The sequence below is a fragment of the Dromiciops gliroides genome, chromosome 2 (genome assembly GCF_019393635.1).
Source record: "Dromiciops gliroides isolate mDroGli1 chromosome 2, mDroGli1.pri, whole genome shotgun sequence".
Lineage (NCBI taxonomy): Eukaryota > Metazoa > Chordata > Mammalia > Microbiotheria > Microbiotheriidae > Dromiciops > Dromiciops gliroides.
In genome coordinates this window covers 595,307,256-595,334,105 of record NC_057862.1, presented here as the reverse complement: position 1 = coordinate 595,334,105, position 26,850 = coordinate 595,307,256, and the positions used below count along the sequence as shown (strand labels likewise).

Genomic DNA, 26,850 nt, shown 5'->3' with positions numbered 1-26,850 from the left:
GGTATGCTCCCCCCTATTTTCCTCACCTCCCAAACCAGAAGGTTGTCAATGCAAAGAGCACATAATAATCTTTCTCCTCTTTCACCTGCCCCTCTCTTCAGTTTAAATGCAAGAGACAGCAGACACTCAAAACTCAGGTATACAAAGCATGCATGAGCGGGACACTACCTACTAGCTCTTGGTTATTTTGAGCACTGGTAACTAAAGCCCAAAGAACCATAGATAACATTCAAAAACCTTTTCTGTCAACATCGTTTTCCTTCCAGAACTAAGTAATTTGTTCTATAAAAGATAAAACTGATTTGCATTCTGCATCTTATTATGAAACATACAAAATGTTTCAGAAAAAATACTAAATGAGAATTCAGAAACTGAGGTTTCAGCTCTGCCATGCTCCCCACCTCCACCCCCTTCCCCACCCTCTGGAAGTAGGATCCTATATACATTACTTCACTTAACCTGTCTGGTCTTCAATTTCCTCATTTGTAAAATGAGTCTTGTACTAAGTGATTTCTATGGCTCCTTCAAGCTTAAAAAAATAATCTCATGATCCTGCAGCTTCTAGTCCCCTTATGACAAAGGTACAGGTAAGAAATCTTAAAGATGAAATGCAGACAGCCAGAAAAAGAAAGCAAAGGTAAGGGCTTGGTTTTTCTTTTCTCTTCTTGTATGGACTAGTGATTTCAGTAAAATAGGAAGTTCCCAATATGGACACTCTTCCCACTGATACAGACTGAGAAGCCTGGAGCCCTGAGAAGTTAATTGCCTTGCCAAAGGTTGAACAGTTTAGCAAGTAAGTGTCAGAGAAAAAAGACTTGAAGTTAAATAACCTTGACTCCAAGAGGGGTAAAACATATACTGGGTAATCTATTCTCAAATACTCAAGAACTGTGAAGAAGTGGGGAAAACTATTAAAACTCTGGCTTGCTTATTCACATTAGACAAATGGGCAGCCAATTATATGACTGTTTAAAATATAGACATTGTGGGGATGTCTTGTCAATTGGGGAATGGCTTTTATTATATATTTAAAGGAATACAACATTGTACATAACTGAGCTGCAGTTTCAGATGCAATCATCTTTTTAAAAAATTATACTATGTTATGGAAATGCTTGTTTTTGTAACAATTGGAATGACGCCACCTGCTGGAGACTTACTGTAGAAGAGTTCCACCCATGAAGCGAAGGTCTTTGAGGGCAAGACCAGGAGTCTTTTCTTTGGCGTCAGGAAGTGACGCGGGCTAGTGGGAGGAGGAAGGAAGAGACTGGCGCTCGCTCTGGGGTTCTTTCCTCTGGACTCTGGTGGAGAAGGGAGCTAGAAATGTGCTCTCCCTTTAATAGATAGGAATCTAGGCCTTTCTCTCTCTCTTTATCAAATTCTTATTCTCCTTAATAAATGCTTAAAAGTCTAACCCTTGCTAAAGTTTATAATTTATTGGCGACCACTCATTAGATATTTTAAACAGTTTAGCTAGAATTTTAGCCCTTAACATTTTATTCCATAAATTGAAAATAAAAAATTTTAAAACATACAGTATTATTCTCTACTTTTTCAATGTGCTATGGCAGTGATGCTTTTTAATCCAGAAGGCTATTCAGTGGCATGCAAGGTCTGGACAGTCCTACAAGAACCTGGAAAGACTTAAATTTAAAGCTCAAAGATGAACTGTTCCTTTTAAGGATCAGTCTAACTAAGTGTGGAGAGTCTGCTTCATTAGCAGAAGGCTAGCTACTAGATAATTTTTTGGACATGGCAACACCATGAGCTCTATCCTGGGTCCTTTTTCTTTACACTCTATTCTTTTTGGTGATCTTATCAACTCTCGTTGGTCAAACTAACATTTTTCTATGAAAATGACTACAAAATCTCTATCCAATTGCCTGCTGGACAGGTATTCCAGGATGTACCCTTGGGGATCATCAACTCATCATGTACAAAAAAGAACTCATCTTCCCTTCAAACCTGCCCCTCCTCAAAATTGCTTATTTCCATCAAGCATACTATCATTTTTCTAATCCTTCAGGTCATCTGGGTATGCTTCCAATTTAGGTTATATATAATCTCAACTGGGCCCTTGTCATGGCAAGGCAATCCTCACCCCAAATGGTTATCCAAGTCTTTTTATTTCTCCTCAAATCTTCATTGGATCCCTCTCCTCTTCATCCCCACCCCCTCTTAGCTGAAACCTTTGCCTAATTTAACATTCACCAAGAACTTCCTTTTAAAAACTCATCTTACATTCTTTAGATGCTTTCTTTCACTATCTCCATCATACCTTTCTTACAAAATGTGGTTCTCATAGTCAAGTCAAACTTCTCTACACGTACAAGTGATCCTATTCTATTCCATCTTCTTCAGGAGACTGCTCCTTCTATTACCCCAACTCCTTCACTAATTTTTAGTTTCTCATTATCTACTGGCTACTTTGCTGCTTGCCTAAAAAAATGGCCAGGTCTTGCTAATCCTCAAAAAACCCTCACTTGATCAATCCACTCCTGGTAGCTATCATTCCACATCTCTCCTCCTTTTTTGTGGATATATTCCTTAATAAGACCATCTACAATCAATGTTTCCATTTCCTTTCCTCCCACTCTTTTCAACTCTCTATACTCTATCTTTTGTCCTCATCATTGAACTGAAATAGCTCTCTAAAGCAGCCAATAATCTATTTCTTAATCGCCAAATCTAAGGACCTTTTCTTAAGGCTCTTCCTTCTTGACCTCTCTGCAGCCTTTGACATGATTGATTATTCTCTTTTTCTTTGTGCTTCTTCTGTCTAGGTTCTCATGACACTAGTCTCTCCTGCTTCTCCTATCTAACCACTCTTCATTCTTCTTTACTGGATTTTTATTCAGTTCAAATGCACTAATCATGGGTATTTCCAAGGCTCTGTCCTGGGCCTTCTTCTCCCTCTATACAATTTCACTTGGTAATCTCATCACAGACCTTTAGTCTTGCAACTCTAAGTAACTATTAAGCATCTCAAAACTGGATCTCATACAGACATCTTAAAATCAATACATCTAAAACTGAATTCTTCATTCATCTCAAGTGTTATCCTCTCTTTCTAAACATTCCTGTTATTATTGTCACCCAGATTCACAATATAGGGTTCATCCTTGACTTCTCACTCTTTCACAACCCTGTTTCCAATTCCTATTGATCCTACCTTTACAACATCTCTTGAATTATGACCCCTTCATCATTCCACACCTGGACTACTACAATTGCTTTCTTACTTGGTCTCCTTGCTTCAAGTCACTCCCCAGTCTTCTCTATAGTCCACTCAGTTGTCAAATATATCTTCTAAAGTCAATGTCTTCCAATACTACCCCTTCCTTCCCCATTTAATAAACTTCAGTGGCTCCCTATTATGGATCAAATGTAAACTCATCCATTTGGTATTTAAATTCCTTTACAACCTAGTCATGCTCCCACCTTTCCAGTTTCTTATACTTTACTCCCCTCCGCCACATACTCTGTCCATATGCAAACGACCTTGGCCTACTCACTATTCCTTGTTCATAATACTCATCTCTAGACTCCAGGTATTTTTTTTTTTTTAAGTGAGGCAATTGGAGTTAATTGACTTGCCCAGGGTCACACAGCTAGTAAGTGTTAAGTGTCTGAGGTAGGATTTGAACTCAGGTCCTCCTGACTCCAGGGCTGGTGCTCTATCCACTGCGCCACCTAGCTGCCCCCGAATCCAGGTGTTTTCACTTGTTGCATTCCATGCCTTGAATTCTCTCCCACCTCTTCTCTGCCTTCTGGTTTCGCTAGCTTTAAGATCTAACTAAAATCCCACTATTATAGTAAGTGAAGCACTTCACAATTCCCCTTAATGAAACTGCCCTTCCTCTATTGATTATCTCCAACTTATCCTGTGAATATCTTGTTTATAAACAGCTCATTGCATGCTTCCTTCCCCATTAGACTATGAACTCCTTGAAAGCAGAAATTGCTATTTTCCCCCTTTATATCCTCAGTGCTTAGCACAATATCTGGCACATAGTAGACACTTTATAAAAGCTTATTGGTTGATATAATTTCTAAGCCTCAGTACACATGACAGACACATGCAGAGATAAAGGAAACAGAGAAACATCCAAGGTTATATAGTATTGGTCAAAACTATAAACACCAAATTTTTCAAGGTATCACACATTTCAATAAGTTTAATATAAATAATGTACATGTGTTATGATGTTCACTGTCATAGTTTTAATACCGATCATCTCTCAGATACAATTTTGTTGTGAAAATAAGCAATTCATGATTGTCCATGGGAGGGAAAATTTTTTTTATCTCCAGAATATGCAAAAATCATATTTTAATAATTCACTTCAACTGTTTTCCCATATAATTTTCAAAAATCAAACTTCCTTAAAGACTAGAAGTTATACTATCTATTTTGGATCATCTTCTCCCACCAGACCTCTAAAAGAGGTCAACAGAGTCAAAAGATTCGCATGAAAAATAAAAACTAGAGGGGCATTAGATATTCAGCATCAAGATTAGCAAGTCTTGGTTGCTGCTTGAACAAAAACAATTCTTAAATATCACCTTACCTTTCAAGTACAGGTGGAATTACTAACTCTGGTCTCATGAGTGCAAGATTCTGTAGAGCTTGAGCTGCCTCTAGGCTACCCGTTTTACTAAACATAGCCAAAAGAACAGGTTGAATAATGCATTGTACAAAGTCTGTAACATCTTGATCTGTAAGCTTATGGCTATCAGGTACAGGAGTTAGCCAAGAAGCCTTCTTGTATCGTTCACGATGTAATCGTCTAACAACACTGTTTGGCAATCTCTGGAGTAGTTTCATTAACTTGTTCTGGGGATACATAAACAAAAAACATCGGTAAGCTCCATTTACCATTTTATCATGGAAAGGAAATTTTCCCATCTGCAAAAAAAAGTGTTATATGGTGGTTGTTGTTTTTTAAGTTACACAACACATCTAGGTATTTTTTAAAACTTACTTTGCAAAATACTTTGAATTATGTTATTCCTAAAATTTTCTTGAACCTTCTTAAGCTTCAAAAGAATCTTATAATTTAGAGATTCTCTGTGTGATTAGTTCATCTCAACATCTAATTTACAGAGTTGATAATGTACAAAGAAAACCTATGCCTTTAAACTATTTTAAGCTGTTAATTTTTAAAAACTTCACAGCAATATTTTCTCAACAATTTATTTCTACATAAAGTATTGTTTACAGCAATCTACTTTGTACTTAATCACTTAAACTATCAAAATACTTACAAAAAATAGAAAATTGTTTTACATAACAGTAGTTAAATGAGAATCTATCTTCAAAAATAGTGAATCTGGGGCAGCTAGATGGCGCAGTGGATAGAGCACCGGCCCTGGAGTCAGGAGTACCTGAGTTCAAATCCGGCCTCAGACACTTAACACTTACTAGCTGTGTGACCCTGGGCAAGTCACTTAACCCCAATTGCCTCACTAAAAAAAAAAAAAAATAGTGAATCTAATTGTTGGGGAAAAAAGCGCAAAGACACTAAACTCCTGTTCAGTTCCTTAACTATCTGCCTATCAATGTTAAAGGTACTTACCAGCCAGCGACCATTATTTGAAGGATGGTAAAAAGATGCAATGCTGTTAAATAGACCAGTCAGGTGCTTTTGCACTAACTTACTTGGTCCACCCTGTTCAAAAGAAAAAGTTCAATATTAATGCTTACATTATAAAATAAATACACACATATACACAAGCTTAACAAACCCAATATTTAACTTAGCTCATCCTGATAGATGTTATGCACTATATGTGCAAATAATGTCCTAACAGTGACGCCATAAGGATCAATTATTGATTCAGATGTTCTATTTGGGATCAAGGAACAAAAACTCATCTTCATATTTGTGGCACTTACTTTTCATTGCATGGTAGGAAAATAAGTCTGACACTAAGATTGATTGGTATAATAAATGATCAGGTATGATTAAGTGTGGTTCATGGAAGCAGTTTGATAGTATTAATTTTTTTAATTTGAAGAAAATATTAAAATATGAGTTAATTATTTTTACTATTAAATGTTTTAACACTGTTTACCTCCAAACATAAGCAATTAAAGCCTATTCTAATTAACTATGAAAAATACTTTAAATTACTTGATGCACTTTAAAGAGACACATGAAAATAAAAATGTTGGCTTGCTTATCATGTGTTGAATACTATCAAGATAAAATACTACAATATGGTCATAAAACATGGCATCTTTCTTCTGCTTATCCAATTTCAAGAAGCAGCACATCCCTAAGCCAGTATGTATCATGTTGTATTAGAAATTATTGTGCTTTGAAATTCACTTCATATTTCCTAATCTAACATTCTCATCTAGTATAGAACAGCATCAAAAAATGATTAAATGATAATAATGGCAAAGTTCAGAAATTAAAATTCTGAAAAGGTTTATTCAACTAGCATCACTGATTTTAGCATACACTTTTACCCAATTTTACTATTAAAAAAAGCTATCTAAAAGAACAAGCAGCTTCCGATATTTTGGTGTATTACACTGAAATTAATAATATTAGGGGAGGTACTGACTACTACCTAATTAATTTTCTACCAAAATTTAATGAAATAAGTTCAATTCATATGTTATAGCATACAGTGAACAAAATACAGGGTGTTCCAAGTCTTAGTGCTTTTTTAAGCTTTAGTTTTAAATAATCATACTTTAAATGATTTAATTTTTACTGAATAAGGAAAACAAGAGATTTTCATTCCATTTGTAATCATAGATCTCCAGTGCTATCATATTATTGAGATAATTTATTTTATTTTATTTTTTAGTGAGGCAATTGGGGTTAAGTGACTTGCCCAGGGTCACACAGCTAGTAAGTGTTAAGTGTCTGAGGCCGGATTTGAACTCAGGTACTCCTGACTCCAGGGCCGATGCTCTATCCACTGTGCCACCTAGCTGCCCCTATTGAGATAATTTATAATCTTTAATATAATCTCATTTTACATTATTTGGAAATTAAATCCCAAAGGAGTTAAGTTCACAACAGATGCCAACTATTCAGGTACAGAGATGAAACTTGAACCAATTTCTTAGAATGGCAATTAAAATAGAAGGGGGGATGGAAGGGAGAAGGAACAAAAATAAATAAACAAAAGAACAACAACCAAAAAAAGCCTGAGAGATGAATTCTTTTTAGTATACTTTACCACCCAATTTAAGTTCAGGAGCTGAATTTTAGCATAAACACATTGATATTCTAAGAAAACAGATCAGACAAAGAAATGATGTTTTCCATATACTTAAAGAAAAAACAGCCTGTGAACAAGACATACAAGATGACAACATGGACATTCATATTTGAAAACTTATAGGAAAGATGCAAAACAAAGTAATTTTGCAGGGGGAAAGAGGCATGAAGAGAGGTGATTAATATCTAAGAAGGCTGGAAAGGTAGGTTGTGAAGGGCTTTAAAGGGCAAACACTTTATATTTGTTGTTAGAGAAATATGAAGTCACTGGAGTTCATTAAGCCAGGTAATAAAATAGTCAGACTTGTGCTTAAGGAAAATCATTTTGACAGCTGTGTGGTAGATGGAGCAGAAAGGGAAGAGACTTGAGGCAGGGAAACTAATTAGAAGGCTATTTTAATCGTTTAGGAGAAGGATGATAAGGGCATAAACTAGGATTGTGGCTATGGGAGTAGAGGAGAGAACAGATGAAAGAGATATTATCAAGTCAGAAGGCCCAATAGATGTTGGGTATGTGGAACTGAAAGCTTGGGAGAGAAGCAGCCAGAACTGAATATATTAATCCACAATCCACTTTCCCTCCAGGGCCAACTCAGTAAAATAATCCATTAAGCCTTCATTTCAGCTTGTTTTCTTCATTTATCAATTAAGGTTCTGACCAAATCAAAAGAACTATAGGATAAAAAGAATATCAGATTAGTAACAGAAGCCTTGAGTTCTAGTTCTAGTTTTACTATCTGCAGTCACCTTGTAATGTCACTTCTGAGACTGATTTCCATGAATTGTAATAAGAAGCCTGAGTGAAATAACTAAGATGGCTTCCAGCTTTAAAAGTGTAAGCTTCTATTGCTTTAATCAACAAATCAGCAAGTATTACAATAAGTACAACTATAAACTAAGCTTCACATTCTGCCTACATGTTACTCTGAAAGTCTGGCATTATTACTGAGGGTAAAATTAAGACACTAGAATTAGTTTAACATGCTTATAGAATTTCTATATAAGTGACACATTTTATAAAAACAGTGTTTTACAAACCATCATGGCAGTGATCCATACTACTGCATGCCCTATATCATAGGCATTTGTTAAGAATCTTGGAACTAAAACTTGATTGCTTCCCACTGGGAGATTCAAACTTCTGAGAATCCTTGTAAATATCTGCTCATTTTGAGAGAGAGAGAATGAGAATAATTGTAAATATTTATTTATCTTAAAAACTAAAATAATGGTAAATCTCTATATAAAATTTCATTACCATTTCCTCTAGCAACTAGGAAAAACAGCTGATCTTTATTGGGAAAAGTGATCACATAATGCAATTCCTTATGTAATGAAATAGTATTTAGCACTGAGCAGATGAATCAAATCATAATCCTAAATTCACTTAGAGGAAATTTTCAGTATTAAAATTTGGTTTTGAAAAATTTAATATGCAACCATAGTACACTGATAAAAAATAGTCAAAATACCGTAACATCTATTTTTTTATTCATTCAATCATTTATTGATTGTCTTCCTCAGTAATACTGAAGTCAAAGTTACCCTGGTGAATCTTCTTACAAACTGATATTGAAAAGAGGCAATGGTGCCAGCCATTTCTCAGCCTACCCTCCTCTTTAAGCTTAGTGTTTACTTCTTCATTCTTTCTGCTGCAAGAAGCAACCATATTTTTTGGATGAAGACATCTTTTCTAGTAGCTGAGCTTAAGTAGAGAAAGAATAATAAAAATCTACTCCCACTGGGATGCAAAAGAAGGAATCTCACCCAATTAGAAACCAAGCATTTGCCTGTTGCTGCCCTTTTCCCCATCTCCCAATTCACCAGAAAACTTGACTTCTAAAGAAAAAAATCATGCTCTTACATAGGAATAATACACTGGACTTAGGGAAGAAGGTAAGGTAATAGAATCTTCTTGCAAAATCTCTCTCTCTAAACCAGCCTCCTAAGTCTCTCGAGTTCAGGGACCTCCAGGGTAAATCATACAATGCCTCAAAATACTATGATCATTTTGGGAAGAGTAAATAATAATCCATCCCTGCAAAGTAACTCATTTTTACAAATCACTGGCAAGTAGATCTCAAAAGTGTTACAAACATCAGTATTGTGTAAGTTGTAAAGGAAGACTTTATAAAGCAGTAATTATCTCAAACAGATGCAGTGGTCATTTTGTAATCAAACTTTCTTACCTTTGGTACATATGGATCCCAGTCTATGTACCCTATATTATCTGTGGCCAAACGAGCAAAGAGATTTACTAGTTGCTGAAAGTAAATGAAAAGGGAGACATAGTTCAATAAACATATTCTGTGTACGTCTGTGTATTTAATAAGATTTGAAAGAATTACAACAATAACAATTGAACACTGTGTTATATGACCAAACTTGGTCTCAGAGTAGAGATGAGAAAATGCACCTCCCTCCTTTCACAGTAGAGATGGGAGACAGCAACATGTCAAGTTGCATACACTGTCAGAAATGTTGCATATACTGCCAGATGCGCTAATTTTGCTGAACTGCTTTTTTTACTCTTATCTTTTAAAATAGTTTTTATAACGGATGGTTCTCCAAAGATGGAATGAAGGAGTATTTAGTCAGAAACTCATGTGACCGAAAATCAGAAGGTTTCAAAAATTATCACTTTTAAGAAAGGAAAAAAAAAACTTATTCTAATGTCACCACCCCCTTTTATACATCTAATTTTGTTCAACAATGATTAATTGTAACAATGACTTATTTTCATAGTTGTTATAGGCTGTAGTTCACCAAAAACTAAACTTATAAATTTAAACACAAACTGAAACCGTAAATTTACTTTTTAATGAAAACATTACTACCTATTTAAAATTAATTGTACTTTTAGACATGTTTCTAAAATCACCACTCAGAAGACAAACAGAAATTAAATAAGCACTAAATTTAAAAAGTCTGATAGTCCCTATTTCCATATTTCGTAATATTAATTATATACTGATTACCAGTTGCCAACAAAAAAATACAACAAATCAAGATTATTTCATTGATTTAGAGAAAAGAGGAGAAAAAAAAGATTAATCATGACATGGCTGATATCCAATTCTAAGAAATGAATCCGTTCAAATTTATTGTTACTAGAATGGAAAATGGAAGGAAAAATGAGAACTCACCCCCTCCCACTGTGGGAGATTCTGCACTGAAACCCAAAGGCCAATTAACTCATCAAACCAAAGCCTGCAAAAGAAAACATTTTCATAAATATCAAAGTAATTTTTAGCCAAGTTCTCTGAATTTAAAAAAAAAGGTACACAGACACAGAGGCACAGGGGAGAAATCCTACATAATAATTTATAAGCAGTCTTGAAATACTACAGCTACTTCAGTGGTTGGGACCACTGCTTGGGATTTCCCTTCCCTTTCCTCTTCCATCAGTGAATGACCTGGACATCCATGTAGTTTTTCCTCTAAAACATTTTACTTTGTGTACCCAAAGACCTGATTATCTCCTAAGCATGGGTGGGGAGTGTACAAAGGAAGAGGTGGGTAGGGCATAAAACATGGAATGGAGGAGGTCTTTCAACCTTGTGTTTGAAGCATTACTATCTGCTGAGCAGAAATCTTACCTACCAGTGAACAAGTGCTTACCTGGTGCACTGTTATTAAAGGCTTTTTATCAATTCATTATCTATATGAATAAGTAGCACATCAATTTTGTTTTACCCAGTGATTTTTTTTTACCTCCTCAGTAACATAATTACTAAATGTCTATTGATACTTTTCTCTTTATTTAAATGGTTTTTTAAAAATTATTCTGCTTTAATTTCTATATAATTAAAGCAATAAACTTTTTTTTTTAATTTATCTAAATTTTTTTAAAAGTAATATGGCAGAAGAATATCATGGATTTTGACACTCTAGCCTTCCACCCTCAGATATACTTACTTAAAACCTTTATGATGAAGTTCTGGAGGAAGAGAGGTAGGAAGAAATATTTCAAAATAAGTGATAGCCTTCTGCATTGTAACATCAAAAGGACACATTAAAGGCCGCCATTCTTCCAACATCTCTGCTGTAGCATCCTCAGGAAAGTACCTAAAAAAGTAGGAAAATTTTACCTTTTTTATACTTATGTGTATAACCTTCTGTATTTAGAGTAAAGTGTAATGGTGCTTCTTTAAATATGGTACAAAAACATTACCACATAACAGAATTTGTTTGGGAAGCTGGTAAACGTGTTAATGACTAAAATCATGTCGTGTGAAATTTACCTGAACAGTACTAGTAATCTTGAAAATTTTGCTAATATCCTCATTGAACTGCCAAAATTTCAATGTTAAGCTTAAGTTGCAGAACAAACAAAAATAACAATCCAGGTATTAAAACTAAATTTTAAGGTCATGCTGGAAAAAAAATTTTATAGGCATAAACACTTAGCAAATCCATCTACTCCAGTTCTCGACTAATTCCACAAAGGTTGAGCCCTACTGAATGAAATTCACAAATTCTATGCAGAAATTATTTAGCTACAATGTTTGAAAAGTTCATTTATCACCTTGTTTTCCAAGAACATTAAGACCTTCTATTACAAAATCCAAGTGAGAAAAATCTATATTTCCATTAGTGAAGAAATAGGCAATTTTCTGAGGTAGTGAAAACTAACAAAGTTAAATTAGGACATACAGACATGTAAAGGAGAGTGAGGAAAGATGCCTTGTATGAAACATACTCAAAAATTACCCAACTTTGGTTCAAAATAGTAACAAAGCTTGAGTATTAATTAAGAAAATCTTGATTGTGGTACTATTCAAGGGAAAAAAAGCTGAGGAACCATTCCAGAAATATATCTGGGCTATATTTAATACCACCTATTTACGATTAAGAAGTCATTCAATTATTTAAATTACCCTGGTCTATTACATAAAATTGAACCTTGATTGTATATGGAAAATGTTTTAGTTAGTACCTGATGGAATTTCTCTGTTAATTTTGGATTTCATTAGCAGAATCCAATACAATTATTTGAAGTTACTTTCAATATTGAACCCAATGCATGAACAATTTTATAAGCATGAACAACAGAAGAGAGCTATGTTAGAAGATAGCCATAGCTGTTGGGAAACAATTCTATTTGAACTATATTATCCATGGAAATAATCGATTGCTGCAAATTTTTGGCTTTATGAAATATAAACAACTTACAGGAAGGTTCCTTTTTGTCCAGTTAGACCAATGGACTTTCATTTTATCTCTGAAATCACATTTGCAATTTCAATTAACCAAAAGGAATAACTACTTTATTCCCTGTAGAGTTTAGCATACTCTACAACTACAAAAATGATCATATTTAAGAAACGTAGGCTATGTGTGATACTTAGATATAATTTAGAGATGATTCATATGATTAGCAGACTTGTACTGGGCTTTTATAAGCATAAGTTTTATCATACTAAAGGCAATTGAATTTTAGGATGGTAAATTATAACTTAAATTGCATAAACACACACACTTCAAAACAAAAACTCATAAATTTATCATATACTTCATCAGCTACTACACAGGTAGAACCTCATTTTTATGACCTTAATGGGAATTTGAAAACTGCTATATTAAAGCCAAGTCTTGTTACAGTAAAATTCTATTATGATGGCACATAGAAATATGTTTTTCTTATACATTCAGAGGAATAAAAAAGGCTATTCGAAAGCAGTCATTCTGGATAGAACTTTAAAAGTATTTTAAATAAAATTTAAACTATTTTTCAAAATACAGTTTGATTTTGGTTTTGTAATTTGGACAGGGATGTGGTCAAGAGTGCTTCCTGACTACTGAGGCTATAAAATGATAGGGGATCTATCCGCTAATGTTATGGCTCCAAGAGCTCACTGTCTAACAAGTAGACCAAAACATCGTGTATTTTGATCTATGCATCATTTGGTTGGCTTGTTTTCTATAATTCACATTTTAATTTGTCTCTACCCTCAGTTTATGGGAAGGATAATCTCTGGCCCAGCTTCCAAAGCCTGCCATAAGCCAGCACACCCCAATCCACCCAACTTTATCTCTTACTCCACAGGAACATGCCTATGAAAAAGTTATCTTTTCTTCAATTTCTAATTCTTAAACAAAACCTTCACTGATTATTCTCATCCCTTCCCCACTTTGTTTTTTGCTTTCTCCTAATTCCTACTATATTCCATATTGTGAATTATACTAATATATTTGTTTTTGTTTTCACAGGGCAATGAGGATGACTTGCCCAGAGTCACACAGCTAGTAAGTGTCAAGTGTCTAAGACTGGATTTTAACTCAAGTCCTCTTGAATCCACTGGGCCACCTAAGCTGCCCCATACTACTGTATTTGATTACATTCAGGGTTTATTGTTTCCTAATTGTTTTATGACATCGCTTTCAAAAGGATCATAAACTCTTTGAGATTAAAGTCCAATTCAAAGGCTTTCCTAGTAATGCACACTTGGCTCCTATCACATTAGTAAGCACACAGGCTCTAATCAATTGACTATATGGTAAATGCTATATAGAGACTGATGGTTCATCAGATACAAGAATGTTTCATTCAAAAGAACTCACTGAATCCATGCCAACAAAACATTTTCAGAATGGGTCACTGGTAAAGACATGGAAATAGTTCAATTATTTGGAACTAGATGTTATCATGATATTTAAATTGAATTCTATCTATTTTAGCTTTATATTTTTAATGGTATAAGCAAATGATACCTTTCATTTTAGGAAAAATAAAATTTTAAATAAGGAATATTTGCAACCAGACATTCCATAGAGAGGAAGTATAATGGGAGAAACTGACCCAACTCACCAACTGCTCTTCATCACTCACATTTTTAGCACGATATTATAGTTCTCTGTATGGAAAATATATGTGATCTAAATGACAAAGAAATAAGAACTACACTATAGTGAAACATCTGGGGTTAAATTATTTAACATGATGTGGCTCTATAACTTAAATGTATAGATATTAATAACAAATCAATTTAGTGAAGTATTTATAGATGTATATTTTAATTTGCGGGTAATGGCACACTTGGTCATACTTACACAGTGCCAAACATTAAAATGAAAACAAAAACATTTTGTAAAAATATGAATGTCTTGTCCTTAAACATCAAGCTATTAAATATGGCTGGTACCTACTGTCATACCAGGCCATCAATACTTATTGAATTAATAGAGCTATTTTACTGGATTTTCTGGTTTTCATTTGGGATATTTACTGATGTAGACATTGGTGCAGTCTAGGTACTCTGTTGGCATTTAAATACGGTCCATTTTATTAAAACATTGTATTTACTCATTAGCTAAAAGTATGAGGAACTCAATAAATTTGCTCTGCCTAGTAAATTATTTCTATCTCTTCAGGAACTATTTAAACCTTTTCCTGCCTCTTCAAAATGCAATGGCTATTAGAGGGAAAAGAATACACTAAAAAGATAGACACACTAAAGCAGCTATACTTTATAAATACTAAAGTAAAAAAAGATACTTACGGTCGGCAGCTTTTCACGAGTGTTTTTAGTACATTTTCTACAGAACTGGGGGGGAAAAGTCATTGAATCAATTAGACTGGTGTATTTTAAGAACAACATATAACTGATTCAGTCAATAAATGATTGTGTTTTAAATCTATGATGACACTGATGCAATTAGACACCATCTGTGTACATGCAATAACTAATCCTTTAGGTATTTAGGCATAATCACAAAAATGAAAACTTAATTCTTAAATGTATTTTTTTTTCTTCTCCCTGCTATTACATGTAGGGAAAAACTAATCCAGTGGGCAAAGAAAAATAACTTTCATTCTTTACTAACTATAACACTCTCCAAAGATAAACACTGCATATGGCATACATATGCCAACACAGTCCATCAAGTACACAACAGTTTTAATTTGAAAACCTAATTCTTAGTTTTCAGTGAAGTCTCTACATAAATTAGAAATTACAAACATATCAAAATCTGCTGTGTATGCATTTATACCTATTGTCAGAAAAGGAATATTTTTTCCCCTGTAACCGACCAGTTAACTTTTAAAGCCTCTTTGTTACTTGTTGACAATGACAAATTTTTAACAAGAATATCTATTTAGTTAGCTAATTTGGTCTGAAGGGCTTAACCAATGTTCTAAATAAAAAAACCGATTAATATGTCCACCTATGAGGTAGAGAGATGTAATTTTTAAAAACCTACAATCAATGTTGCTTTATGTTTTTAAGTCACAGCATCTTTTCACAAATATATATTACCAGAATGGTAGATTTATATTGGCAATGATTATTGTAGGTAACACTAAAGAGATAAAATATAACTAATTAATAACAAAATATGGAAGAGTAAATAATAAGTAGAATCTAACCTACTGTCTAAAGGGGTAGTTAAGGATTTTGACCTGAAATTACTTTAAATTTGGGAATTTTTTCAGGTAATTTTCCCAAATGAAAAATTGAAGTTCTTACAAAACTAAGATAAAATTCAATTCAATACACAAGTGACATGAAAATTTATCCAATTTCTCTGAAAAGTTAAGAACAATTGAGATATCTAAATGATAATATCACAAATAAAATTAAGCAGGCAAATGAACAGTATAATCACAAGAGATGTGAAACTTTTAATTTCCATTACTTGAGGAGAATTTTTTTTTAAAACTAAAAGTACTCTAAGATTAAACAAACTCTTAAGAAAACCTGGATACATCTCTGATAAAATTAGGTTCTGAAAAAGAAAAGAAGGCCAGGGCCAGAACATCATGGAACATTTCCCATAAAACTATAGGTTGATTCTGCTATGAAAGAGACTGCATCCTCTCTGACAAAAGGATAAAATTTCAGAAAGGCAGAAAAATGGTGAAGAGTTTAGTTTACAGGTCCCCAAGACTGTATGCCTTGGTAAGACAGCTAAATTTTTCAATTAAATTTAAAATACCCGAGGGCAAAGGACACTGAGGTTTACCTTTTTAGAACACCTAAAATTGCCTAATGTCATGCTGGGTACAGAGCGGACATACAGTATATTTTTTGTCGACCAACACAAGTCAAAGGTATTTTAATCAAGATTGTTAGTTCTTCTCTTAAGTTTATAACATAAAACTAAATTTGGAAATTACCTAGAGAACTAATAAGATTTTATTATAAAGGAAAAGAAGAGAATCATCCAGGTTCCTAGTCAAATAAAATAGTATGAGGCACTTTTAAAAAATTCTAGAATGGCAATCTGGGAGAATAAATGGGTAACACTTATTCAACAGGTAAGAGCATAATACAATGTACAGTGTTTTTTAAATTATTTCTTCAAATTGATTTTACTGCTTTTAGGTGGATAAATAACATTTAAAAGTGTTTTAGATGCCATATAGTTATCCTGCTGCTTCCATTACAGTAATTGTTACTGTACCAGCAAGCTTTTTTACATGCTTTCATGCCACTGAATACAAGAAGATTGATAAATAATTCTAAAAAGGCAGTCACTGAATGCTGCATGGTTTTTCTAATAATCGGGTTCTCTCTGCCCCATTTTAGGAAGGATGGCAGTTAACTACTACTTGGTGACTGCCAACACAATAGAAGAAGAGAGTGAGATATGTGTGAATGTAATTAATTTCCTCCAAATAAAGTCAATTTGCAAACCCATCCTTACATAAAATGTCTGTAACATTGGATTTAGGTTCTTTATCCAGAAAAGGGTACAGTCTCTCTAACCTGTGATATCTGTATATTGACCTTTTGTGATTCTTGTAATCTCTCAAGATGGAGGGAACAATGTTTCTGTTTAAAAATAAAATAAAAGGTTAAAGCTAGATGCTACTGTTTATATTTCACTAATTTTTAAAGGAAGTGAAATATATCACAATATGCTTTTCCAAGACTCGGAAATTTATTTTATGACAATGAAGACATAATTCTAATCTCTACTCATTTGATGATGATGTTGTCATTACTTTTAAAAAGGATCTAGGCAGGAACTAGAGAAAATAAGCTTTTAGCTTTATTGGTGGGTTCCCCCACATCACACTTTCTCTCACAAATGACGATAAAATTAAAAGAAACAATCCCATTCAATCAATGCTTTGCAAGTAAATACGGCACAATATGAATTCCTTTAGGAAGTCAAACTTAATGCCATATGTCCAACAGATGAGTGACCCCAAGGACACTCCCTTCTATCAGGAGCAAGCTTATGGAAGTGGGCTAAACCAGACTTGAATGTTTCTGTTTCCTGAGAGATCTACCTTCTATGCCCCTGAAACAAAGTTTACTTTCTAAGATCAAGTGTAGAACTTGATGGATATGCTGCCATAACAAATAACATTCAAATCTCAAGGAGACCTTGCACATGCTCAGAGCAGTTTTTGATTTCACTTACAATTCAGCACTTGAACTTTGCTTATAAGAAAATAAATGCACATAGGGTAATATTAGAAACTCTAGTTTTGCTACAAATCTATCCATATTTCCCTTAATTCTCTTATGACTTAACATAGTTACTACTCACACAATCTTCTCCATCAAGCAATTTCCAAACACTTCATTTTGAAGAAGCGTTCACTTTGACATGCTTTTTCTAAACCTAAATGGACACCAAGTCCTACCAAAAGTTAATTAGTCAAACATTATCCATTTTACATTTAAACCTTCAAATTCTGATGTTTGTCAGTTTAATTAGCAGGTAGCCATTTTCCAACTGCCACTTCACACAAAATATAATTCTAAATAATTCCACTATTAGAAAGGTTTAAATATAGTGCGACATTCTCATCAAAACTGGTGTAATGTTAACATTGGTTTTTCATTACAATTATTTATAAGAAAAAAAGTTATACCTGTGTGACAAGTGTTATAATATAATCAACCAAACATGCAAAAGAAACATAGTAATAATCCTTACCACCTATGTAAAACATTAAGGACAATTGTTTTAGGTGAAGACAAGCCTGGTCGACTTGAACTGAATATGAAAAAAGAAATATGTACAGAAAAACTTTAATGAAGTCTTATTTTTTCAAAAAGACCATAATCGCAGCAATGACAATTTATAAAGGAAATAGTTACATCATCTTGGCAACAATCAAATACTTAGTTTTAAATCTCCAAATAAATATACAAAAATGAAAATACAATGTTCCCAAAACACCATGTGAGAACTAATCGCACTGCCTTTCAACTAAATAGCTCTGCACTCTATTTGTGGTTGTAATGGAAAGAATACTGAACTTAGGTTTAAAAACCTAGGTTCAAAACCTAGCTCTATTGATCTGAGCATTTGTTTCTTTATAGGACACAGGGCTAGATTATCTCTCTAAGGTCCCTTCCAGCTGTGAATCCTATGAAATAACCAGAGAACCATTAAAGAAAATATTTGTTTCATTTCATTAGACTAACACTGTGCAGTTAAAAATCTTGATTGCACTTCTGGCAATAGCTTAAATTCAAGGATGTGGCCTTTCCAGGAAACTACAAATACAAGACAAGAATATGTCATTCTCAGGTGGTATGTGAAGAAGCAACTTCATACTAAGAATAAATGCAGTTTTAAGCACAAGAGCTCAAACTCAACTAGTAATTTGAAAGATCAATAAAATGTCCAATACTCAGAAGAACTATTATCAGGAAGAAATAAACCATGTCATTTCTTCAAAAGCACATACCTATCAGAGACACACTGATGGATATATAAGGAAAATAGCATCACTAAAAAGCTGAGGTTGGTTAAAATTCCTTCTGTGCTTTAAAGTGTTAACTTATGCTATTCAGTAATTTTTCTATAAGGTATTTTTATCATAAATATTGCCTTTATAAAGCTTTTTTTTTTGGGGGGGGGAGGTGAGGCAATTGGGGTTAAGTGACTTGCCCAGGGTCACACAGCTAGTAAGCGTCAAGTGTCTGAAGCTGGCTTTGAACTCAGGTCCTCCTGAATCCAGGGCTGGTACTCTATCCACTGTGCCACCTAGCTGCCCCCCTTTATAAAGCTTTTTAATGGGTTCTAGAGTGTTTTATTTAACTAATTAATTTAGACTACTCTGTAAAATATATCCATATTGACACAATAATGCAAGGCTAAAGATTGTCTATAGGTCCACTGAAAGTCTCAGAAAAAAATTCTTACAAAGACTTTTTAAAGTCCTTGAAGTTTTATAATATGCCTAGAGAATATAACCCAAGTTTCTAGTAAGTGTGTAGTGATTACATTTTAATTTCCAGTTCATCTGGAAATGGCAGATATACTATATCAACATCTGCTCTATCTCCATATCTGCAAACCACTGAATAAATGTTTCCTTAGCTACCAGATCTGCTCCCTGAAAAGCTTTTTCAGGATTTCCTCCCTCTTAGATAAAGACATTTTAGAAAATGGCACCAGCTTTAGCCCAATCGCTGAAATACATGGCACTTCAACCTCTGGACACAGTTTAAATACACGAATACCCATACATAAAAAGCAAATCATTTTCATATTTAAGAGGCATATATTTGATTTAAAAAGTTTCACTTATAATTCTAAAAATAAGAATGATAAATGACTAAAACAGAGGGTTGGGCATATTTGACAGTTCATCAATTTCATTACAAGAAAAAAGATTAAAAACAAGAATTGTACAAAATGACTAAAAGATTTGCAGGACATTTCAGAAAGAAGTTTGCTGGGACATTTGTTCCACAATGTTGCTCATCAGATGAACTCTAAAAAAAAAAAATTAATGTTTTTAAATGCCCTACTCTGCATATATTCTTTATTATTCCACTGACCTTTAATAGTTATACAGCGCCCATCTAAATAGAGGCAGTATGAAATAGGAGGAATACTAAAAGTCAGAAAACCTGGAAGTTACTGGATTGATATCTTGCCTCTGCTATGTGACCACCTGACTATGGCTAAGTCACTTTAACTCTCAGGGTCTGTTTTCTTATTTGTAAAATAAAGGGGGGGATAAGACCAAATTACTTCCACATTTCCCTGGTTCCTTTTAGCTCTAAAATTTTGGTTCTGTAATAGTTTTGACTTAGAACAAAGCTAATTGCATAATGCAGTACTATCATATTCTGAATCCATTCCAAAATAGCTCTAATATGTTTTACCCTAATCCTTTTCACTCAATCAATTGGGGGGAAATTGGGGGGGGGGGTGAGAGGGGGGCACCAAATGGAAGCTAGATAGATCTGTGGATTATTTTGTCTTTTTCCACTAGCCTAGCACAGTACATAGCACATAGAAGATTTTAAAAATGGACAACTGACTGAACACTTTCAAGTCTACAGCTCCAGTTCTGTCCTTTATCCCGAGTTCCAGGTTATTCGTTTTCAGCTCCTGCTGGACATCACTACCTGGATGTCCTCCTAGTAGCTCAAACTAAACACGTAAAGAACTAAACTCTCCTCTCCCCATCCCCGTATCTGTTCATTTTTAACTTACCTATTTCTGTTGATTTAACACCTTCTGTAAGACATTCAGGCTTGAAATGTGATTTTTTGGTTCTCCTTTACCCCCTTCTCCCATGACCCATTCTTTACCAAATCATAGTATCTCTCTTACCTGAATCCTCCTTATAACTTTTATCATCCTCCTTTACCTCCAATTTTTACCTCATACTTCAATGACTTCTCATTGACTATGTAGTAACATACACACTTACCCTTTATTTGGAACTTCATAATCTTGTTCCAACCCACCCTTTTCAAATTTTACTTTATTTTTTTTTTTAGGGCAATGAGGGTTAAGTGACTTGCCCAGCGTCACACAGCTAGTAAGTGTCATGTGTCTGAGGCTGGATTTGAACTCAGGTCCTCCTGAATCCAAAGCTGGTGCTTTATCCACTGCACCACCTAGCTGCCCCACCTCCCTTTCAATTTAATGTCATGTTTTACTCCCTTTTATATATTCTATGTAGTCATTATTCTTATTTTGTCTGCTCCTACCCTCTGTACTTTTATACGCCTTCCATTCTGGGAATTAACTCTTATCGCATATTTCTCTACTAGAATGTATGTATGTATATACGTACGCATATATGTGTATACATACATCTTATATTTCTATAGCACTTTATAAACTAAGGTTTATAAAGTGTTGTCCTCCTAACAACCCTGTGAAATATGCAAGTACTGAACAAAAGGAAACAAGTCTAGAAAAGTGTAATGATTTGCTCATGGTCACATAGTAAGCATTGGAATAAAAACTCAAATGCTCATTTCTATGTTCTTCCTGCTATTATCATACTACTACATCTAACATTTCCTGCCTCAAGAAGCTTACAATCTTATAGGAGGGGTAAGATAAGCACATAAATCACTCTAACAGTGTAAGAGAGGTCCGCACAATGAGAGAGATTTAAGGAAGACGGGAACATTTCTAGATGAGAGTGGGGGTAGAATTGGGGAAGGCTTCATCCTTCATCCTGATCTGAATATTAAGTCACTACATAAACCAACTATAGTTATCTTGGTAGCCCTAGCACCATGTACTATGTAGAAACTTTACAAATAGGTGTATTACTTGATGAACTGTTGAAAACATGCCACCTGTTAGCATGTGGGTGATGGATATATAGCTTATACTATTAACTAAAATAAAACTCAAGAATTAGCAACAAATATATTTACCATATTTATGATTCATTCTTTTGAATAAGAGAATTATTTATATTAACAGACTAAATATAGTCAAAGCAAGAAGGAATAAAAACAAAAAAATTTACAAAAATACTGTTTGGAGGAACTATATAAAATGATTAAAGGGACATATTTGGATGTTTACAAACAAATCTTAACTTAGCAGAGAAAGGGTATACAAAGCACAGAGTAGAAAAACATAAAATTTGGAAACAGACCTCCTGAGTTTAAATTCTTGACATGACTCAAGTGGCCTTGGGTAAGATATTTCACATCTATAAAATCAGGGATTTGGATTAGATGATGGAATGGGGGGGGGGGGAAGGAAATGTTGCTGATACATTAAGAAGGCAGACTTTGAAATTATGAGGTAAAAAAGCAAATAAATCAAATATCTAAGAAAAAAGATTTCCTAGAAGCTCTAGCCAAAAATAACCTACACTTTTATCCCAGTGTGCCAAAACGTTATGGAAAAATGAGGAAGGACACAACTGGGAAGGACACCCACCAGGGACTGGGGGTGGGGGTAGGTGCAGTCATCATTATGGGATTTCCCAATCAATTTTGAAATCACCATTAACCAAAAAATCCAGAAGATACATGTGAAAGAGACATACACAGCTCAAAAACCATGATTTTAATATCACTTGTGTTAACTACAGAATAGGGACCAAGCAATATGAATATTTTGTCAAGATATATTAAAAAAAAAGAATACCCAATCCTTGATAAAATTATAAAAGTTTGCTTAAGGGAAGCAGAGATACATAGAAAAAAACACGTTTAAATGTAAACTAGCTTGATGATTTCACATTCCAAATATTAATCTTTAATCACAATTAGCTCCCTAAAAGTCTACAGCCCTCCAATATGTGTTTGAAATAGAATACTTACTTAGGAAACCAATTTAATCCCAAGTGTTCTGTTTTGGAGTATAATATTCGTTCTACCATGTCATAAAGTGGTCTCCAAGGTAACTCCAAGTCGTCTCTTGAAAGAAGCTCCTTCTTCCTAAATTTAAAAATAAATTGTAATTTCACTTTTCAATTGAGTGACAGTGGTGCTTAATAAATATTATTTTTAAAAATATAAAGAAAACCCTAAGATTTCCTTGAACGCATTTCATTTTGGAAGAGGGTTTTACCTTCTCACCATTTACAAGAAGGCAGTGGGCAGAACACTGTGTTACAAACAGCATCAAGTACAAATGGATACAAAAGAAATAATACATTAATTAGTCTTTACTGAGAAGCAATGTGGTCAAGCGGAAAGTCAGAGACAGCTAAACTGTTTCAATTGTACTGAATCACAGTTCTGCCATTTATTACTATGTGACTTTGGGTTGAGTCACAAATTCTCTGGGCCTCAATTTGCTGTCTATAAAGGAAAGGGGTTAGACTAGACGATTTCTAAGACCTCTTCTAACTTTAAATCTAAGATATTATTGGGCACTTACTACATACATAAAAAGGCTTTGAAAGAGAGAACAAAAATTCAAGAGATCTCTTTCTTTTATAGATTTAGAACATAGCTGATTGAAGAACAGAACTAAAACACATAAAATCATCAGACTAAATGATCAACCAAATGTTAAAAATTTTGGGACAGTGGCTATAACTACAATGGGACAGCAATATGGTGATGAGGTAAGGGAAGAATTAAGATACAAGCTGCCAGTCACTGACCAATATCACTAAGTCCGTATTTTTTCAAGAGACCTTACTTAAAATAACTCCAATCAAGCTACTTCTACTAGGTAAGTGACAAGAATCTGCTAACTATAGATCAATATAAATAATCTGAAGTTCTATCAAATAGAGAAGAATTTACAAAGTTCACAGTTTTAATTTTTAAAGCTCTCTGAGGGTTCTGAATGGCAGTGATTAGAGCTACAGAAAAAGTGAGCAGGTATATAAAGGGTGAGAAGTGTTCCTACTCGATATGTTTACATTTCTTTTAAAGCAAATTTAACAACCACTTTTGTTCAAATTGCATGTTGATAACCATGCCAGGAGGTTAAAAGACTGAGGGAACACCTTCCAACTCTTCATCTGGTTAGGGACAAGAGAATATTCCTTAGCAGAAGTAATATTTATGTGGCACTTTAAGGTCTACAAAGCATTTTTTGCATATAATCTCATTAAAAATGTAAAACAGGGCAGCTAGGTAGCACAGTAGATAAAGCACTGGCCCTGGATTCAGGAGGACCTGAGTTCAAATCCAGCCTCAGACACTTGACATTTACCAGCTGTGTGACCCTGGGCAAGTCACTTAACCCTCATTGTCCCACCCCAAAAAAAATTGTTTAAAAAAAAAAATGTAAAACAGGGGCAAGCTAGGTGGGGCACTGGATAAAGCACCAGCCCTGGAGTCAGGAGGTACCCAAGTTCAAATCTGGCCTCAGACATTTGACATTTACTAGCTGTGTGACCCTGGGAAAGTCACTTAACCCTCATTGCCCCACCAAAGAAAGAAAAAACAAAAAAATTAATAAATAAAAACAAAGAGGAAAACCAAAAGGAAACTCCTAAAGGTCAAAGGAGAATTCTGTCTAAAGACAGAGATGAAACTAATCAAACTATCTAAGAAATTAAAGGTCTTTCCCATAAAGATTGGATTTTCTAAAGAGGAAATAATTTCCCATATTCCAAAATAATGACAACAAAGTAAAGACATTTCCAAGAAACAGAATTAGAGGTAATTGGACACAATGAGGGCTGATGCCTGATTAGGAGTATGAAGGTAACTAACAATTGGACATGAATAACCAGGAGGTATGCTAGACATCTACAAAAGACTTGTCAAACCTGATGGCCTCTACCTACATCTAGTGATACATAAGGAAACAAATAATTCTTTCAAAAGCAAACTAGAAGGCATTTTTTAGAGATTATGAATCCTCAAATTAAAAAGCTCAGGAATGAGGGACTTCAGAAGAGAAAGGAAGGCATAGAAAGAGAACAGCTATCTAGAAATGTGGTGTCTGAAATCAGATTTGGAATTCTGGACTAGGGTTTAAGATAGAATGTGCATCTAACAAGAGCCTAGAAGAATATATATGGCTGGAAACTTGTACATGTGATGATATGATCAAGAGGATCTTAAAATGAAAATGGTGGGGGGAAAGTATCCCTATATATTGTCACTGAGTCAAATACTAGGGATTATTACTGGTACGACAAAGAAGGAAGAACAGAAATGGAGGGGTACCCAGGATTAATATTCTTGACTTTAGATATCTATATAGAAATGTATAGAATATTGAATACAAAGTGAAAAACAAGGTGACAGTAGATGACAACACTCAATATGGAACCAAAGTACCTACCTTCGATTCCTAACTATTGTTTCTGTGAATGTGACCTCTTAGGCAACCTCTTGGGATGTCAATATCCTCATCAAAAAATGAGGGTGGTAGAAGAGATATTCTATAAAAAGCTCCTTCCAGCTCTAAAGCCTATGAGTACATATATATCACAGACTCAGGTCATGCGATTGATGACTTATGGCAAAGGAAGAGTAAATCTTATCCAAAGGGAACAGATTAACTAAAAGGCACAGTGAAGTTGTGCAAAATCATTGTACATTTAAAAAAAAAATACACACCTATGTGGAAATCCCCACAGAAACGAAGCATGGAGGAAGATCGACGAAAAGAAAAACAGAATAGATATTATGGCTGGAATATATTAAAGAACCTCAAGCCAGAAGAAGAAAATAGGTAATGAATTCCAAAAGTAGGTCACAAAGCTGACACAGAAGTAGGCTACAGAACTGAAGGGGAACTTGGGAACTTCAAATATCTGGATATTTTATAGCACTTCATCAAGGCTTAAAAGCATACCAGCTGAGAAAGTCTTGCCTTGTTGATAATTTCATCCTTCAGGAGATGAGTAGATAAAATGAGAAGTTGCACAAGCTGATTATAAACAAATTATTTCCTACAAAAGGGGAAAGAGAATAAATTCTTTAAAGCAAAGATTCTCAACCCTGGGTGCATGAACTTGCTTTTATTTTAATATCTTGATAAGTGTGCTTCAATATGATTGGGTTTTTTTTCTCCTGAATCCTGTGTATTTTATTTTATACTTAGAAAGGATGCCTGGGCTTCACTGCCAAAAAGGTCCATAACACAAAAAAATTCCAAATTCCTGCTTGAAACTCATAGGTCAACAGCTTCAACTCTTGATTCCTAGCAAGGGCTTCTTATCTGCAAAGGGAGTGATTGCTACATGTGCCTAAGAACATGTCAAACCAAATTTACCTTATTTCCTTTTTTGACAGGGTTATTACTTTATTACAGGAGCAGGAATTGACAAGCATTTTATATTCAAATTATAGGAAGGCATTTGATGATCTTCCCCCAAATCCTGGTAGACAAGAGGGAGATATGGACTAGATAACATGTTTGGATATTTCTGAAACTGGATGAACGAAGAGAATCAACAGACTGGAGGTTAATGTTAGCTGAGTACAAAGGGTTCTTGGCCCTCGTCTATCACAAAAGTACAGACCAAGTCAAGTACAGTATGTTTGACTCCAGTGTCCCAATCAGAGCACATTTTAAGAGAGGCAGTATGGTAGACTAGAAAGAGTCCTAGAATTAGAGTCAGAGAAACCTGGTTTGAAACCTGGATTTCCTGATTATTGCCCTGTAGGACACTGGAAAAAAGAAAATACTGGCCAGCCCTCTGTTTCCTCATTTGTTAAATGATATAGGGTTTGACCAAATGATACTTTAAAGTTCCTTCTAGCTCTAAATTTTTAGAAATCTTAGAAATATCTTGCTTAGTTCTAGGCACCACATTTAGAAGGGACACTGAGAAATAAAGTAGATAGCAACCAAAGTCTATCACAAGAGCCACTGAAATATATCCAAGGATGCAACAGCATAAGAGGATTGTTTGGAAAACCTGGGAATATTCAGTTTAAAGACTAAACAGACATCAAATACCTATTAGGACTGTTATATAGATAAAAGATTATGC

At 34.3% G+C, this 26,850-nt stretch overlaps 1 protein-coding gene across 2 annotated transcripts in view; it reads right to left on the bottom strand.

The window, feature by feature from the left end:
• The window catches only part of PSME4 (proteasome activator subunit 4), a 112,181-nt gene that overhangs the window by 66,533 nt on the left and 18,798 nt on the right, over window positions 1-26,850 (bottom strand). Inside the window, exons 3-11 of one of the 2 annotated variants that reach the window (XM_043981850.1) lie at window positions 22,757-22,873; window positions 16,958-17,023; window positions 14,747-14,791; window positions 11,163-11,312; window positions 10,391-10,454; window positions 9,434-9,508; window positions 8,283-8,405; window positions 5,580-5,672; window positions 4,572-4,837 (exon numbers count right to left, since the gene is read on the bottom strand). In XM_043981850.1, coding sequence (XP_043837785.1) covers window positions 4,572-4,837; window positions 5,580-5,672; window positions 8,283-8,405; window positions 9,434-9,508; window positions 10,391-10,454; window positions 11,163-11,312; window positions 14,747-14,791; window positions 16,958-17,023; window positions 22,757-22,873 — 999 coding nt within the window. The remainder of the gene's footprint in view (window positions 1-4,571; window positions 4,838-5,579; window positions 5,673-8,282; window positions 8,406-9,433; window positions 9,509-10,390; window positions 10,455-11,162; window positions 11,313-14,746; window positions 14,792-16,957; window positions 17,024-22,756; window positions 22,874-26,850) is intronic. The other variant, XM_043981851.1, reaches the window with a different exon arrangement.